This window comes from Hypomesus transpacificus, chromosome 5 (genome assembly GCF_021917145.1).
Source record: "Hypomesus transpacificus isolate Combined female chromosome 5, fHypTra1, whole genome shotgun sequence".
Classification (NCBI taxonomy): Eukaryota; Metazoa; Chordata; class Actinopteri; order Osmeriformes; family Osmeridae; genus Hypomesus; species Hypomesus transpacificus.
In genome coordinates this window covers 3,991,172-4,008,702 of record NC_061064.1, presented here as the reverse complement: position 1 = coordinate 4,008,702, position 17,531 = coordinate 3,991,172, and the positions used below count along the sequence as shown (strand labels likewise).

Genomic DNA, 17,531 nt, shown 5'->3' with positions numbered 1-17,531 from the left:
CATCTCCATACAAAGAAGAAATAGAGACACTTTCTCATAACACTATTATGATCAATGGAGTGGGGTATCTTTTTAACTACGGGTGTGCCTCCACTAAACACGGGCATGTATAAATCGTGGGCCTGCATGCTGTAGGATGTGTATTGGGCATGTTTTCACATATTCACCTTGTGGCGTGTGTGTGTGTGTGATCCTGCAGGAAAGACCTCAATAAGGAGCTGCAAGCGCTCATCCTGAGAATGCTGGATAAGAACCCAGACAACAGGATCACCATACCTGAGATCAAGGTGAGGGGAGGGAGATTGGGCAGAGGGGTTGAGACCTGTTGAGGGGTCGAGACTTTCCACTCTCGCACACAACAGGCCTGAGATGTATCCTATGACAACGCATCGAGAGAGCTCATCCAATCAGGGTGGTCTAGAGATGGGGAGTGACCCGTGTGTGGCATGTACAGTGGGACTCATTAGCCGTGCAGCCGTGGTGCTGAGGCCTGACTCTGAGGCATGACTCTGAGGCATGACTCTGAGGCATGACTCTGAGGCATGACTCTGAGGCATGACTAAACCCGTTTGTCCCTACGGACACGCACACCTCTCTCAGAAGCAGAAGGAACCTGAAGTGGAAACTGAAACCCCCTCCCTGTATTATCTGTTATTCAGAAGCTGCTGTAATCTGATCCCGAGTCAGGGAGCGCCCCCCCCCCCCCCCCCCCCCCCCCCCCCCCCCCCCCCAGAGAGCATGTGTGTGTCTCTCTCCAGGGAGCGTGTTAGTGGAAAAGGAGATAATTAGCACGAGCATGACGAGAGATCTTTCTCCCCCGGCACTACCTGCTTTTGTGGAAAAGAATACAGACGTGCACACACACACACACAGACACACAGACACACACACACACACAGACACACACACACACAGACACACTCCCAGGGGGAGACGCAGACACACACTCACACAAAACAGGCGGACAAACACAAAGACACACACACAACCACACATACCCGACAAACAGACACATACCCGATAAACAAGCACACGCACACACAAATCCAAGGAGACACAGAAACATTCATACTTAAAGCCTCTTAACCCAGAGAATAAACCTTCATCAGCCAGACCTTTTGATTTGACCTTTTAATTTAGCCTCCTTGCTTTGTCCTCTGTAGGACACAAAGGGACAGGCTGTTCTTCCTGACATGAAACAACCTTAGAGGGTTGTTCACTGGACCTGGCAACCCTAGAGTCTGGCCGAGCTGCCAAGCCCGTACTTCATTACAGAGCCCGTGTATTGTTCTAATATACGCAGGTGTTGTGGATACGGTTTCACATCAAGTTGCTGCCAATAACTAGATTTTTGGTGTGTGTGTGTTGTGGCAGCTGGACCCGTGGGTGACCCTGTGGTCCATGGAGCCCATGCCGCTGGAGGAGGAGCACTGCACAGTGGTGGAGGTGACGGAGGAGGAGGTGCAGAACTCCGTCAAGTTTGTCCCCAGCCTGTCTGCTGTGGTAAGGAGCCGCACAATGCATGTGTGCCAGGAGAAGAACAGTTGGCCGGATGCGTCACTGGTGTATCCCAAGATTTAACGTGTGTGTGTGTGTGTGTGTCAGATCCTGGTGAAGGCCATGCTGAGAAAGCGCTCCTTCAGCAATCCCTTTGAGTGTCCCAGCAGGAGGGAGGAGAGGTCCATGTCTGCACCCGGAAACCTGCTCATGTACGTGCCTGCCCTCCCCCTGCCCACCCACACTGCTCACCCAACCTGCCAGTCATACTGTCCCCAAAGCCCTCCAACCACTCACATCAGTCCTGAAGGTGGAGCCCCGCCCACCCTAACCCTCCTCACACACCTTCCTGTCTGATCTCCCATAGAGACCCCGCCCACCCAAAGCCCTCCTCATACACCTTCCTGTCTGATCTCCCATAGAGACCCGCCCCCCCCCCACCCCCGCCCTCTCATCACCCTGGGGGAGAGGGGGGGGGGGGGGGGCGCAGGGACACACCCGTCTCTTCCTGTCGCTCTTACAGCTTGGTAGCGTTGCCATAGTACCCCCGGTCTGGCTACCTTGTCGTCTGGCTGCGTTGCACCTTGGGTTGCCCCCCCCCCCCCCCCCCCGACACCGTGACATTTCCCCTGGGGGGTTCCTGTGGAAAGACACACAGAGGACGACATTCAGGGGCACCAGCTGGGGGGGGGAGAGACCCGAGACCCTCGATGTGTTTGTCTGGAGGAGGCTGAGGGAGGGGCGGGGGGGGGGGGGGTGTTTGGAGCCCGCCTGCCGTGCTGTCATCACTGACCGTGGGGCTCCCGCCATAGCCTCTATGGATCTAATCTAGGGTGCGTTATGAGACGGACCGCTTTTCCGTCGTTTCCTTCTGATGGCGTTATCCCTGCCGGGTCGGAGGGAGGCTCGCTCTCCCTGCAGTCCGACGGCAGTCTCTTGGTGTGAGAGCTGGGCTGGAGGGAGTGCTACTGCCCCCTGGTGGATGAAGGGACTCACTGCTTTGTCGCTGTACCTTGCAGCTGCATGGTTCGGACAATGGAAGCAGGCCTGAACAGCAGTCGGAAATTCTAGAACCTTATCTCTTCCGAGAACTCGCGGCACATGCACAAAGACGACTTGGGGTCGGTGTTTAGCGGCATATATCGCCCAGTCAGAGCTGCAGGGACTGAGAGAGACGAGGGAGGGAGTTAGAAGATATCTCGGATAAACTTTCCAACCCCTGCCCATCTCCTGAACGTCCCCCTCTCACCTTTGACCTTGTTTTCATTTTGTCCCCCTCCCCCCTTATCTGCTGCAGGGACTCGTGGCCGTTCCGCCCCTCTTTTAAACTCCACCCCTCTTTAAGGTAAAGTTGTGTGCTGTATGGTCCAGCACGGTGTCTGTCAAACGTTCCAACCAATCGCCCCTCACCCATCCCCATCCTGTTGTATAGATCTCATCCTCTCATGGGAGTTTGTTTCGCCGTGACTTACCTCTCATCCCCTCGTGTCTCACACATTGGTGAGGTGGTTGTTGTTGGTGGTTGTTGTGTTGGTGTGGTGCGCATTCTGACAGACATGGCTCTCCTGCCATGGGAAGGGCCAGGGACCTGTGAACGCCAAGGAGTTCAATGGAAATACTCTGTCCAAGCATCGGTGTTGGCTTTCTGTCTCTCACTCTCTTGCTCATTCTCTCTGTCTGTCTCTCTCTTTCTCTCTCTCTCTCCTTCCCCTCCCAGGAAAGGCAGCAGTGGTGAGGGTTCGAGGGAGGGAGAGCTGGAGGACTTGCACGAAGACGAGCCCTCGTCCTGAGAGTCTCCCCGGCTCCCGTCGCCCCAGCTCAGCTCCACGTTCCTCTGACGTCTCCTCCCCTTTAAATCCCTGCACAGGCCACTCCCCTCAGCCCAAATGCTCCTCCCCTTTAAATCCCGCCTGCCTGCACAATACCTCTTGCCCTTTAAGTCCACAACGAACTCGGAACTCGTAGTCCCATTCTCTTGCTGATCCCTTTAAAAGATATTTAAACTCCTGTTCTCTCTCTCTCTCTTTCTCTATACATCTATCGCTTGAGATCTATTGGAGATCCATATGTTTCGCTTTCTCCAGCTCTCCTCTGCGTTCCTGTCTCTCTATCCAGTCCCGTGCTTTGGAACACCCAGTTATCTAGCCCTCCTTCCAGACCTTCCCTCCACATACTCCCCCCCCTCCACCCCCCCCATACCCCCCCGCACTGCAAGCCAAGAGGACCCCTCCCGTCGTCACCGGTCCAGAAGACCACCCGGATGTCCTTCTGCTGGCGTCTCACTTAACAACCGCATGAACGTGTTTATGGTATTCGTGGTGCTCTGTGATTCCCAACCTTGCCCTGCATGGTGAGCCGTTTCAGCCGTCCGTCCCAGTCAGAGGTCCCTCGGGTGCACCATGAGAGACGGATTCGCCCCCAGAAAAAAATCCGAAACAGCATGCTGATGACTTTACAGCGCCCCCTGCAGTCCGACCCAAGAGCCGACGCTGGCTCTCACCCTCTCCCCCGGATCAATTCAGCTGCAGTGTTGTATATAGGCAGTCAGTTGACTGTCAATGTTGATGTCGCACCCATTCAAACAGACTAAGCTTTTTCTAGTCCTTCCTCCTGCCTTTGGAACAGCATCGTCCTGGCTGTCTTCAGAGCCTGCCCTGTGTTGCTGTTAGTCGTCAAGGCCTTGCACAGACTGCTTCCACAGGATCCTGTTAGTTGTTAGCGGTTGGGTCTTCTGCTTCCTACATTGATTACTTGTCTCGGGGCTTGATGATGTGGTGTGGCAGGCTGTTTCATCATCACAGTCTCCCCTCTTCCTGCTGCTGCCTCTCCCTCTGATGTCGCTGTTGAGATTCGTCTCTTTGACACCGATTGGTCGCCTGTTTTCGCGCGTTTTTTCCCCTCATTCTCTCGTCGTCGCCATATCACAATCGAGATGGAGGGAAATGCCGTGTTTGTGTGTGTGTGTGTACGTGTTTGTGATTAGCCTAAGACAGTTCTGTAATCATTGGAAGCATCTATTTCGAGTAGAGCCATCTTACGAGGGAGTGAGTCACCATGTTTGGTGATGCAAAATCAGAGAGGAGAAGATTGAGTCCCCTCTCTCCATTTCCATCTCATTCTCCTTCACTCACTCACACACACTCTCTTTCTCTCTCGCTCCCTGTCAACCCAGGCATATTGTCTTCTGGATAAGAGCATGTTGACAGTCTAAGTGCGCTGATAATTTTCGCTGCTCTGAAAAGGGCCCCTTTTCGATATGGTGATTATTCCCAGCACAAACAAAAACAGTTCTCTTTTCACGTCAATACTATCCCCTCGTGGTTGATTAGAACGGCCCAGTGCAGAGCTGTGCGTTTTCCCCTCCCTTTCTCCCTCTCTTTCCTCCCCTGTCACTCTTCCAATCCACTGCTCTGGCACAAAGCCCTCCTCTGAGAAGGAAACCAGAGCTGTACGTGCCACAGGTATACCATAGAGAATTTTTGCATGTAGAGTTGTTTAAATGTTGCCCTCTCATTTCAAATGATGGTAATTACAACTCATGGAGACATCCCATTTGTTGGATTAATTTGTTAAGTACTGTATATACCACATCCAGGTATCATGTACATCTGTTAATGCCGTAAAAGGTTGTTTCGGCGGTGGATCCGTATGGTTCTCTCTGCCCGTCCTTCTCAAAGACGTAGAAACAGCTAGCGTGTGAAGACAGAGGGATGCTCTGCTGACTCGCCCATGTGGCGTTTTCTCCCTCCTTCTTCACACTTCCTCTTCACCTTCTCTTCCTTCTCTTCCTTGCTTTAATGCGTTCCTGGCGCTACATCATTTCCACCATGCCCATTCATTTTAATCAGCCATTTGACTAAAGTTCCGGAGCTTGTTTTTTTTCTGCTTGTCCTCCTCCCTGTGTGCATTGTGGAGCGGTGTCCTCATGCAGTGGGAGGGGCTTATATTCAGGGGGGCGGGCGGGGGGGATTAGACATCTGTCTTGTCTCCAGGTGAACCTCTGGGCTCAGAGAAACCCCCCGTCTACCTTCTCTCAAACACCTTCTGGGTCATCAAGAGGGAATACCATTTGATGTCCTTTCATCTGAGAGACTTACTTAAAGGGAAATCCGCGGAACAGATGATTTTATCTTTGGACACTCAGATGTCTTGTGCTTGAGACGAGCTTGGTCTGTGTCTGATGTGTATATTCCATGTGTGAGAAGTGCAATATTGTTGTCATCCTGTCCCAGGGTCGTGTTGTAAATGTCGGTTGAAGTCCGGCTCAGCTTTGAAGGCAGTTGGGGCACTATATTTTGGTCCTTTACCTCCATGTACATTGTCTTCTATAATATAAGCACTGTTATGCTAAAAGATTGCACTTTTTCCCCCCTCTTATACTCCACGCAACTGTCACCCCAGCCAACAGCAACACCTGTCAACATTCTTGTGCTCTTTTGTAAAATGACTCAGTATGATGCATTCACATATAAATGTAATTTTCCAATATGGAAAGGTTAACACTACCGTTTACAGCAAAATTCAGTACGCTTCATTTAATGTTGATTTACATATTTAAAAGACACTGTACATATATATATTGTTGTATTTTTACTGATAGAGTAAAATCTTCTTTTATTGATGAACCTGAGGGCTATGTGCGAGAGGGCATGTAGGTCATGTTGAGGACATTAGGACGGTGACTTTTTCCTGTTGTTTGCATCGCTGCTATGTCATATGTAACTGTCCTGATATCTGTTTTGAAGGTGCCTGTTGTCACTGTGTTAATAGATGTGTGTACCGTGCTGCATTTCTCTGAATGTACTTGTTGACGTTTGTCCCACATACAAAAAAAGCATGGCACATATGTACGGAATGCAACGGTTACAATGTAAATATGTACCAATATATAAAAAGCTATTTTTTGCATGCTTTTTGTACACCTAGACATAATCAAAGACAATAAAAATATCAGAATGACTTCAGAATGAGTCAAATTTAATGTAGAACCCTACAACTTTGACATGAAGACAGTTTCACCAGGTGGACCACACAAGTATAGAAGGCAGAGAGGGATTGACAGATGAATAACTCTACATGGTTTTCTGGATTCACTACAATCGCAAACTGTCAATGGTGATGTTAAACTGCATGGCTAACAAGCTAAACCTGTTCTACCGCTTGGAGTCCACTGTGAGAAGGTCGAACATGCTAGAGTTGGCAGGATCATCCACACTGGAGTTCAAGTCCATCCTAAACAACATATTTACAGTGTAGTGAAAGTAAAACACATACATTTCTGAGGTAACAAACGAACAAAACATTGTCTTAGACACATGCCACTTGGAAGGACAGGTAGGAGTCCAGTTGGAGGAAGGGAGGGGGGGTGCCCAAGGGGGAGTGTAGCAATCCATGTTTCGCAGACAGAAAACGTCCCTTCACTTCCAGCCTCTATAGGCTGTAAGGGATGACAATTGATGACATTGAGAAGTGTAAAACCTCCTATCCAGTCTCAGTGTTCTCTACTCAGTGCAGTGGCTGCTGGAACACAGCTGGGCCCAGGAGTTCCCCTCTGATCCACTCACTCCTGTGGGTGGACACACACAAACACACACCACTTGGGTTGTAGAAGGTAGCCCTGCACAGACACCACAGCACTGCACAGATCTCTGCCCTCTCTGACTCCCACCCATCCACCCACGAGTTGTCACTGTACAAACACAACACCTCCCATTGGCTCCTGAGCGTGTCCGTCACATGTTTACCTTCGATCCCTCTGTCACGCACTCGTCCAGATCCGCCTCCTGGAAGACCAAACACACAGTTACACCCAGTCCTGCTACTTCACCTCGTAGGAAGATGTTCGCCCAACATTGTCGGCGCTCACTGTTACCTCTGCCGTGGAGATCATTTAGATGGATACTCTTTGATCTATTCTATAATCTACATCCACACCAAGGACGTAATCATAATATACATTGGGGGGGGGGGGGGCACAATATATTGATACTTTGGCTCCTGTGTAGCCAGCGGAATAATTTAGAACGGTGAAAAGGTTTTGCTGCAATTACGTAGTAGGTGTCCGTCATCACCCGATATCGGACACCCCTGCAGCCAATCAGAATCGAGTATTCACCCAGACCATGGTATAAATATAAATGTACTACTCTACGACAGGCAACCACGCACGCTGTCTGAAATTATCATAAAAAATGTAATTTGTCTCTCCCAATGTAGACTCCATGGCTACGGCCTTGATCCACACAGACTCTGGTTTGGATGTTGGGTTGAGCTTGGGTCTTGGATTGGCTTAGCAGATGTTAAAGAAGGACGTACTGAAAGTCGAGCTTCTGTCTGTAGTTCTGTGAATAACAATTTGTTCTGCCTGTTTCTTTTGGCTCACAATGCGTCAGAGTAGGAGGACAGGGTTAAGAGTGTGTGTTGCTTGGTAACTATTGGCAGGGATACCTTCATTATAGCTTCAGTCTCTTACACAAGAGCCGTTCTACACTGTTCCCGCACAGTACACGTGGGAAGGCGGGACGCAGAGTCAAAACAAGACGTCGGTTCGTGCAAGGTCATAGTCAGAAAGAACTCCTTTCCCTGTCATAACGGAAGCGGGTCTAAAGTGTGTGTTATTCAGACGCCGTCCAGTAGCATAGCAGTGTACAGATGACAGAGTGAGTCAGTGAGTCGTTACATTCTGTGGTGATACGTTGACATATTTTACAAAAGTCTCTGCTACCATCTAGTGTTCATACCATAGGAGCACAGAAAGGTCTGAGTAGAGCAATGTTTCCTCAAACGTACCTGTTCCCCGGTGCCTGTGTTTTTGAATTTCATGTTCTTGTAGTATTTTCTCTTGGATAGTACATTCAGCAGCACCAGATCACACACCACAGTTGCCTAGGAAACACAGTAGTCAGCACCAAGACCAGAGACTTTTACGGTCAAGAGACTTGAATCCAGGAGAGGAGGGCTTACTAAAAGAGATCTGAGGAGCAGTGACCTAGTACATGAGATACTGTATACATGCGAAAAAAGCACAATGATAACATTTCAAAACTCACCACTCCGAAGATGCCTACTCCGGAGCCAATAGCTGTAAGTGTTGGAATTATATCAAATTTTCTTGCCTATAAAAAGAACAAAAGGATTTTGAGAACTTTTCTTGTTCATGAAGTTGACAGGTTAGGAGTACAAACACAATGGGAGGTTCAAACTTGGAACTTACCACTGAGCTAACAATGATGTCCATTCGAATCCCAAACACTTTATAAAGTGTTCTTTTTTTCACTCCACCGTCCACATAATGCTTTGCAAACCTAGAACACATGATCTATTAACAACGTCAATATGTACTTTCAGGGATGCTTCACTGAGCCACGGGGAACATAGAGGTCATTCAGGGCATTGGCGTAGTGGGATACATTGTGAAGAGCACCTGAAATTGTAGCCAACAGAAGTTCTGGCCATGTCCTTCTCATCAGGGTTTCCATAGAGACCGTGGAAGGTGTAACTGGGCCGGCATTTGCTCCGGTGCAAATCCAGGTTACACGTCCAGTCTATCACAATGCCGATGGCCCCTCCCTTACAGACCCCCCCCCACACACACACATACACACAGTCAACATTAGCAAGAGGGAACACAGGCAATAAGAACCCTGATTGGGAATGGGATGTGCATCCATGGAAAAGTAACGCTGCCAACTCACCACTTTGGCTATGGTAGGAAAGTTGAAGCCTGATAGGTTGACTATGTCTCCCAGCCTGAATATGGGGCAGAGAGGGTCTGTAACTGGGTTGTACAAGCATCTCCTGATGTATTTGCTGTCCACCCCTTCCACCAGGTTGCTCCTGAGAGAGTCGTTTGGAAAAAGAACAGTTCAGAATACACTGTGAGACCAATGCAAATGTTCTGTTTATGAACCAAAAAAAACCGAACTGACTCCTACGATGGATGCTTGTGTTGGAAATGGAAGCCTGTGTAAATATAGCATGGAAACCCCACTAATCCGTCTATATTACATGCATCTGCACCACGGTTTCAAGCATCATCAATGCATTACATGGGTCCATCGTGCGGATGTAGCCCAGTCCTACGCTGTCATGACAACCTGGACTTATAAGGTCTGTCTCCGTCCGCAGGGAGGGGAGACCTGGGCAGCCATCCATCTGACCTAGTGTGTATCCAGGCCCTTCATTGCTGAGTGACCTCCATGATGGAACGTAAACGGAGCAGGAAGCATGTTCATATCTATAACAATGATCTGCAGTGAGGACGGAGCTACGGCGTCTGCCTCCTCTCATGTTCCTTAGGGTTCCTACTGCTGTGGAAGCTTCAGCATGCTCGGACGGCTTGTGTACCTTAACGCCCCGGCATCTGGTCATGTGTTTGTTTATAAAGACTGGCTACTAGTCTTCGTTTGCGCAACAATTTATGTTCAAACAATGTTCATCTTTCCAGATATCTGGCTTTTGGGGAACCAATCTACTTTTGCTTTGCCTGGTTCTGTAAGATGTCTTCCAAGTCTGGCCACCCACCTTGAAACACCGAACTGGGGAAAGGTGACTGAGTTCTTGATGAACAGAGTGTAGTTTTCTGCTGATATCAAGAGCGGGGGACTGCAGGCAAACAAGCAAAATCAAACACGATCCACGCTACATTCAGCGAGATGAAAATGTCGTTTAAGACGTGACCCAGGAAATCCCCAAGCCTCGTTCCAGCTGTCTTACGGTACGTACTCTGGTATTGTGCGGTCGTCTTCGACGGGACACCAGGCCAGCACCTCACAGGTCTTTGTGGAGTTCACACACTTCCCTGTCATGTGGCCTTGAGGGGGGAGACAGACGAACATGATGAACACAGACATGACATGAATCTGCAGCTCAGGGTAGCACTCCTCATGCCTGACGGTGACTGAGATGAGCCCTTCTTCACAGCACATCAAACAGTCAATCTCAAACTCTCTACTTCCACTTCTTATCTAAAACAAGAGGATGATAAAGACCAAAGGAAATTGTTCAGCCAGCCAAAAGGACTGTTCCAAGAGTCGGAACAGCATTTCCAAATCTCTTTAATCTCAAGCAGAAATGTCTCTGTGGGATATGCTTTGTTATCTGTCTCTCTCATCAAATTGGAGAAGTGTGAGATTTATACGTGTAGATCCACCGGGCAAACAGTACGGGCGGCCGCACTGAAGGATGAATCATCCAGGCCCGGAGTACGCTTCGACTTCAATCGGGGCTGTGCCTCGGCTCGTCTGTTGGGTTGGCGACGGACAACATGGCCTGACAAACATGACCCTCTCAAGGATGTTGGCACCCTTTGGTCAACATGAAAGTCCTGAAGCAAACAGATCCAAAGCGTCCGCCGACGGTGATCTGATTGGTTCTGATGCCGGTCAGAGGGACTCTGATCTAATCCAGGGACAGGGGAACTGTTCCAGATTTACGTAAGAGGCTTTTGAACTGGCTGAGATATACGTTTGGGTTTATTAGACTGGGATGTCCTCCGTCTGTTCATGTGTGTGTGTACTGTATACGCCTGTGAGACTGGATGTCTGAGTTAATGCGTGTTTACATGTATCTCTGTGTGTTTAATGTGGGTTTGAATGTGTGTGCAGGGGTGGGCCATAGCCTGCAACAAGCTAAAACCATGACAGCGATGGCTCTCACGAATCCATTCCCGTTGTTGATCTTAATCAAGCCTTCTTTCTTTTTTCTGGTTGGTGGGGAATGCAGGAAGAGTAAAAATGTTTATCTTTGTGTCTTTGTGTTTGGCCAGAGCTGTGCGGTTCAATGTGTTTTAGCTCATAGAGCCTAAATACAAGGGTGTTCTCACCAGTACACAGTCCTCTGTACACTTACAGCTCACCACGACTAGACTATTTATCTCTGTCACCCCTCTGTCAGTCCAGCCCCTGGCTGTAGGACAGTGACTCACTTTCCAACCAGTTTACCTTACGTGCCACAATGTGACCAACTGGGCTCATTGTCCCTAAGACTGCGTGTGTTCAACTAGAATTCATAATTAACTTTCCCATCTATTAAACAACAGACTAGTTAACTGACCGTAAGGTTACTGGAAGGTATGAAGAAATGTCTCAGTAAATAAGGTTGAGGGGAGTAGGGTGCTGGGTGAGGAGACGTTAGTTTAGCTTAGCCTAGCCTAGCTTAGCAAGAGCAGTACAGATGACGGTTAGTCAGTGAGAAGGGGTGGTCACACTGTCAGGCTGCCAGAACATTACCGTGTCCCGTACGTTTGTATTCCCCTTCTTCACAATCACGGTCTGAACTGCAACGGTTCTTGTCTGGGAGCTGCAAGAAAAGAGGGGACCTGGTCAGTCTGTGTGTGTGTATGTGTGTGTGTGTGTGTGTGTGAGAGAGCGAGAGATAGTGAGAGAGAGAGAGAGAGAGAGAGAGAGAGAGAGAGAGAGAGAGAGAGAGAGAGAGAGAGAGAGAGAGAGGGAGAGAGAGAGAGAGAGAGAGAGAGAGAGAGAGAGAGAGAGAGAGAGAGAGAGAGAGAGAGAGAGAGAAGAGAAGAGATGGATCTCAAATTGTTGGCAAAACCTATAAAAGATTAGTACTGTTCCTATTGCAAGTCTGCTCGTAACCTTTAATTGCGAGGCTGATAATGAGTAATGAGACTTGGCCTCTTTATTTGGTATTACTGAATATGATTTCCTTAAACAGCATTGTTCATGAGAAAGAACCAAGGACAAAGATTCTAAGAGACAGGAGGTGATACATACCTCTGGACATTTCCCCATCGTCTGATCCTCTGTTTCAATGTAGTTTGTCATCACAACAAAAGAAGAATCTCCCTGGGAAACCAGATAGGACATCATTAAGATTAGAAAATGTGGGAAGTTTAGAAAGTAAGAAATTTTCCTTTTCGCTGGAGTTAGGCCAGTCTCTTTCTCATCCAGTATATCGCATTTCACTTGCCTGATCTTTCACATATCGCCAGGCCATTCAGACGATATCGCTATTCAGATATTTATATATGAATAGAGATAGTTCTTGCCTACCTATTTCAAAATGTGTTGGTTTCTAATTGCGTTTTACCTGCAAATGTCATTGTGCCAGGATGTCATGAGGGGTGACGTCAGTCATGTGAAAGGTTATAGCATGAACCTTCGCAGACCCCGTGGGGCATGAACACATGTCATCATGTAAGGTAAAAGACCTTTTAGCTGTTTTTGCTATGGTAACAGGACAGACTGGTCACTAACTTCAGCCTTCAGCTTCATTCCATTGTCCTGGTCTGTGGTCAAGTGGTGCTCTCGCTGTAACCTAACTCAGCGACACTATATACAGAACAGGAAATGTGCCCATGCCTTAATGAGACCTAGTAGTGCAGACTTCATGGCTAACAGCATTAGTTTGTGTAATTTTGTCACAGCTGCTAAACTGCTGACGTTGACCACATTCAAAGACAGTTTGTCAGTTGTGACTAAACTTTCTAACCTGGTTAACTCTGTCCATAATTGACTTCCAGCAATGCTGTTTACTGCATGTCCGGAAGACTTCAATTTAACAAAACTGGATGGAGTGACTATGATACATTCGTTCACGGATTATTTAATCCATGACAGGTTTGACTGCTACTGTTTGATTCTTAATCTACTTGTAAAGACAAGCCTACGTATGTCATTATTTATAGTTTCAGTTGTGAGTTTCTGATGACAGACAGCTCCCACTCAGATAACAGAGACTGTGCACCTTTATTGACCCTTTGATCCTGTTTTTCATTCAACATCAGAAGAATGTGGTCAAACAAACTAGAATGACAGAAAATGGTCTTACAACCACACCTCAGAGCAAACATCAGTGGGCACGCAGATTGAGCCTTTTTTTAGTCTCTATTTATCTGTCAATAAGGGCTGGCTACATATAGGCAAACAATCATTTTGTTTGCTCAGTGTCATCTGACTTGATGTTTGTCTACTTTGCCGGTAAAGTGGATTACCTCACTGTAAAGAAAGACAGTCTTTTGCCAATCATGCCTGTGCATTGATGGTGTTATGTGCCAAGCATTATTAAACATAACCATGATAACACCCTTACCAAAACTGATTAAACATATGACTGTGGTGATTAAGTTCCAAGAGGATATAATATAAGTGCCCTTGATCTATGAATCTGTTAGTGATGTCAGTAGCCTGGTGTCTTAGTCTATGTTGTGTTCAGTCATCCTGTCAGTCTCATCCACATACACCATCCTCCGACGGACGTTCCACATGTAGATTCTGGTGCCCAGCCAATCACCCACCTGATCAGGGAAAACATAGTCGGACACGTCCCAGACCCTCTCGTGTCCAGACACGTTGGTGTAGCCCACTCCCTTCATCTTGGTGAAGGTGGAGCCCACTGCTGTGTCTATGGACTGGTAGCCTTTCTCATAGATGAACACCCACCTACATGGGAAAGACGGCGCAGGAGTTAGTAGATCTTAATCATCTTAGTGATCAGTAGCTGGGTAATATCAAAGGGGTCCCACTGGCTCCATTAGTGCAGCTGCATCCTCTCAGGGCACTGTGTCTAAATGCATACTATTCAAAACCAGTCTCACCTATTTAATCAGTCTCAAGTTTCAGTTCTGATCAGTAACTATTTGACTTTTGGGTAAACGAAACGTTTCCCTTTTACATTCACTGAAACTATTTGACATGGCCTTGTTGATATTAGCTTATATTAGTTCAACAGAGTTCATTAGTAGACACCCATACACCTTGTAGTGGTGATACTCAGAGATACTGACACCTAAAGCAGAGAATGTGAGGCAATGTTTACCTGGTTTTATATTCAACTGAATCTACAGAGATGTGAATGCGTACCAGCCGCCTGGCAGCTTATCTGATCTGCGCTGCACAGATGGCAAACTGCTAGGGAGTGTGGGAGCGGACAGGGGAATAGATAACAATCCACACCTAGACTGGTGCTTTATAAAGGACATGAAAACATCCCAAGCCCAGGATGTTGCATACTTTCACATCTTCATTTACAGCTAGTTGGGCCACAGATAATGTCAACAAAAAATGCAATCAAATCTGTTATTTGGTCATTTTGTAATAAATTCTAACCCGACATTTTTTTATTATACTATCATAACCTTTGTTAGTCTTAAGGACATTTCTAGAATGGGTTGTTTGACAATGAGAAATAGGAGTTTTGCAGAGAAAGTAAAAAAAATCTTAATTATTATGGAAACGATGAAAACTAAAGCATGTAATGAAGAGACCATATCTTCTACCAGAGTAATCTAAGTCTAATCAGTGTCTGATCTGTATCCCAGGGCTGTCTGGCTTGGCGGACCAGAGAGGAAACGGAACTGTCTGATGTGTGAATAAATGGCTTTTATGCTCTGACAGATTCTCTTTGAGTGTTCAGGTCTGAAGCAGGGCTCCATCCATGGCTGTCTGATCTCATGTAGAAAGGCCCCGGCTTTCGGACTCTGGCTGCCAGCGACGGAAGGTCCTGAGGAGGAGAGGCTTGGACAGGCTCCTCATCACATCGGGCTGCTTGTCCATCACAACCTGGGCTAATGTGGCCTGATGGATGGGGAGGTAGGAGAGGGTTTCACACTGGCAGGCCTGAAATCTTGTCGAGGGATGGTATCCAAAGTGACTAGATCATCAAGGCACAAATGAATTCCACCTTTTGTTAAATATTTCTTTTGACGGTACTTGGACCATTCGTTGGACTTATAATCTTCAGCCTACGTGGCGTATGTGGTTACACATGCCACAAAGGCATCTCTGAGAATCCTTCGACATGAGAATGTTAACTAAATGTGATTGTAACAGCAACATTAACCTCAGAGTAAGCAAACATTCGTGGCACAAAGGAAGTATCTATGGCCCTCGTCTATTATAATTCTGATACCAGAAAGACAGAGTTTTAACAGTTCACGTTCCGGCATGAACACATCTTGAACTGTGTCGTCCAATAATTCTCATGCGTGACCCTCACCCAAGCTATGTCATGATTCCTGTTGTAACATACTGTAGTCACAACAACGCCTATGTTTGATTGTTATCTGTGATAGCATATGCCAGAGTCTGTTCATCGCATATTCGGCTCCTCAGGTCCTAATGCCTATACATGCCCTTACACACACAGACACACACACACACACACAAGAGCTGTTTTACATGGTTTTGCAATGAATAAAAAAGTATGTACGAATGTCTGTTAGCTCTCTTGCATCATCTCTACTATTTGTAATCTGCTACATTACATTTAATCATTTTAGCAGACGCTCTTATCCAGAGCGACTTACAGTAAGTACATGGACATTCCCCCCGGGGCAAGTAGGGTGAAGTGCCTTGCCCAAGGACCCAACGTCATTCAGCTCGGCCAGGAATCAAACCGGCAGCCTTCTGATTAATAACCCGATTTCCCAACCGCTCTGCCATCTGAACCCCGCATGTTGAAACAAGAAAGTAAGGAGGCGTTTGGTATGAGAGGATGTTTTGCTTGGTACATCTGTGAGCAAACAGCCAGGCATGCAGGAAGGCTGTCTAAACATGAATCTAAGAGGTAAAACTGGAGTTCAAGAAGTGTTTGAAATGGTACTGGCCAAGACTGATGAAAGAAAGGATTCTAACCAGCCCTTCAGATAACTATATTTCCTGTCACAACTCTGACACAATTTGTCAGATAACAGCCAGTGAGATTACGTGAACAACAAGCCAACCGCTTAGACCACATGTTTCCCATGTAGACGACTACATTCTTTAAGCATGCATCCAACATAATGTTTCACAATCTCTTCTTAAAAAGAGGAACACGTATAAATGTCAGTGACGAAGGTGATAGGTCAACTTCCCCTAAGAATGCACTGAAATCACTGACACGTTGAAACACGCTGAGTTGCAGCTCCCACGCATGTGCCCTCTCTATTCAGAGGAGGCAGGAAACACAGAAACTGTACTAACAAATGGGGTGTTTGAAAGGGGGGGGGGGATCTTACCCGATGATGTAAGCTAGGACCCCCAGCTGGATCAAGCGACACACAACCCCCACCCTCCTGTTCCTCACCAGCACCTGCCGGGGGGTCTCGTACTCGAAGAAGAAGTCCGAGAGAGCGTTGGAGACGTAGCTTTTCATTGTGTGGCGTCCAGGTAGAGATGAGGGCTCCTCCAGCCCACAGGAATACATGCAACCTGCTGCTGTCTTCTCTCCTCTGAGACTGCTCAGGCTGAGGTGCTCTGCCAACAGCAGCTGACACGCTGTTGAGTTTTGGTCTTCCTTCTCTCTGACTTACTGTCTCTCTCTCTCTCTTTCTCTCTCACACACACATACACACTCTCTCTCACTTACTCTCTGACTTTTACTTTCTCTCTCACGCTATGTCTCTCTTACACTCTCTCTCTTACTCTCTCTCTCTCTCTCTCTTACTCTCTCTCTCTCTCTCTCTCTCTCTCTCTCTCTCTTACTCTCTCTCTCTTACTCTCTCTCTCTTACTCTCTCTTTCTCTCACACTGTATCTCACTCTTACTCTCTCTCACTCACTCTCTCCTCTCTCACTCACTTTCTCTCTTACTCTCTCTGTCTTACTCTCTTACTCTTACTCTCTCTCTCTCTCTCTCTTACTCACTCTCTCACTAACTCTCTCTTTCTGACTTTCTCTCCCTTTCTCTTACACTCTCTCTGTGACTCTCTACATCTGTCTGTCTACGTCTCTCTGTCTCTGTTTCTCTCTCTCTGTCTCTAGTATCCAGTGTCTTTTTCTTACTTAGACACATGCGTTTTTTGTCCTTGTCACTTCATCTCCCATTTATTTGTATTCACTGTCCTATCTTTCCGTATTCTTAAATCTCTCTTTCTCTTTCTCACTATCCAAAATAATTAGTCTTAAACGTTTTCACAAAGGACTCGGTCTTAATTTAATCCAAAGGCAAATTGTGAGTTTCACAGATACATTGTTCATTCAACAATAAACGTCACATTCAGTAGACATCCTTTTCACCCTCCAACAATGAGTCAGTATCATTTCCCTCGACACTGTCTTCCTGTATGGAATACAGAGATAGTCACTTTTTTAG

The 17,531-nt window shown here is 47.2% G+C and overlaps 2 protein-coding genes across 3 annotated transcripts in view; one reads left to right on the top strand and one right to left on the bottom strand.

The window, feature by feature from the left end:
* camkk1a (calcium/calmodulin-dependent protein kinase kinase 1, alpha a) overlaps window positions 1-6,498 on the top strand; it is a 15,169-nt gene extending 8,671 nt beyond the window's left edge. The window contains 5 exon segments of the mRNA XM_047020933.1: window positions 200-287; window positions 1,375-1,503; window positions 1,606-1,709; window positions 2,795-2,842; window positions 3,215-6,498. Of these exon segments, the coding sequence (XP_046876889.1) occupies window positions 200-287; window positions 1,375-1,503; window positions 1,606-1,709; window positions 2,795-2,842; window positions 3,215-3,287 (442 nt within the window). The 3' untranslated portion in view covers window positions 3,288-6,498.
* Window positions 6,446-16,806, bottom strand: p2rx1 (purinergic receptor P2X, ligand-gated ion channel, 1). Of its 2 annotated transcripts, none has more exons than XM_047020547.1 (13): window positions 16,457-16,806; window positions 13,754-13,898; window positions 12,231-12,302; window positions 11,727-11,796; window positions 10,222-10,309; window positions 10,021-10,101; window positions 9,192-9,333; window positions 8,921-9,066; window positions 8,711-8,801; window positions 8,547-8,612; window positions 8,287-8,382; window positions 7,242-7,280; window positions 6,446-7,063 (listed from the first exon to the last, which is right to left on the bottom strand). In XM_047020547.1, the coding sequence occupies exons 1-13, from the start codon at window positions 16,642-16,644 to the stop codon at window positions 7,058-7,060; spliced, it is 1,230 nt and encodes a 409-aa protein (XP_046876503.1). In that variant the 5' UTR covers window positions 16,645-16,806; the 3' UTR covers window positions 6,446-7,057. The 2 variants fall into 2 exon arrangements, with proteins under 2 accessions (XP_046876503.1, XP_046876504.1); XM_047020548.1 differs by having other exon boundaries at window positions 11,739-11,796.
* Window positions 16,807-17,531: the final 725 nt, after the last annotated feature.

Excerpts from the sequence above, each read along its gene's own strand:
- p2rx1 (XM_047020547.1), bottom strand. The coding sequence starts at position 16,644 with ATGTATTCCTGTGGGCTGGAGGAGCCCTCATCTCTACCTGGACGCCAC. Across the intron at positions 10,102-10,221 it reads GACGACCGCACAATACCAGA|TCCCCCGCTCTTGATATCAG; the intron begins GTACGTACCGTA and ends GTTTGCCTGCAG. Across the intron at positions 7,281-8,286 it reads ACACAGGCACCGGGGAACAG|GAGGCGGATCTGGACGAGTG; the intron begins GTACGTTTGAGG and ends TTGGTCTTCCAG.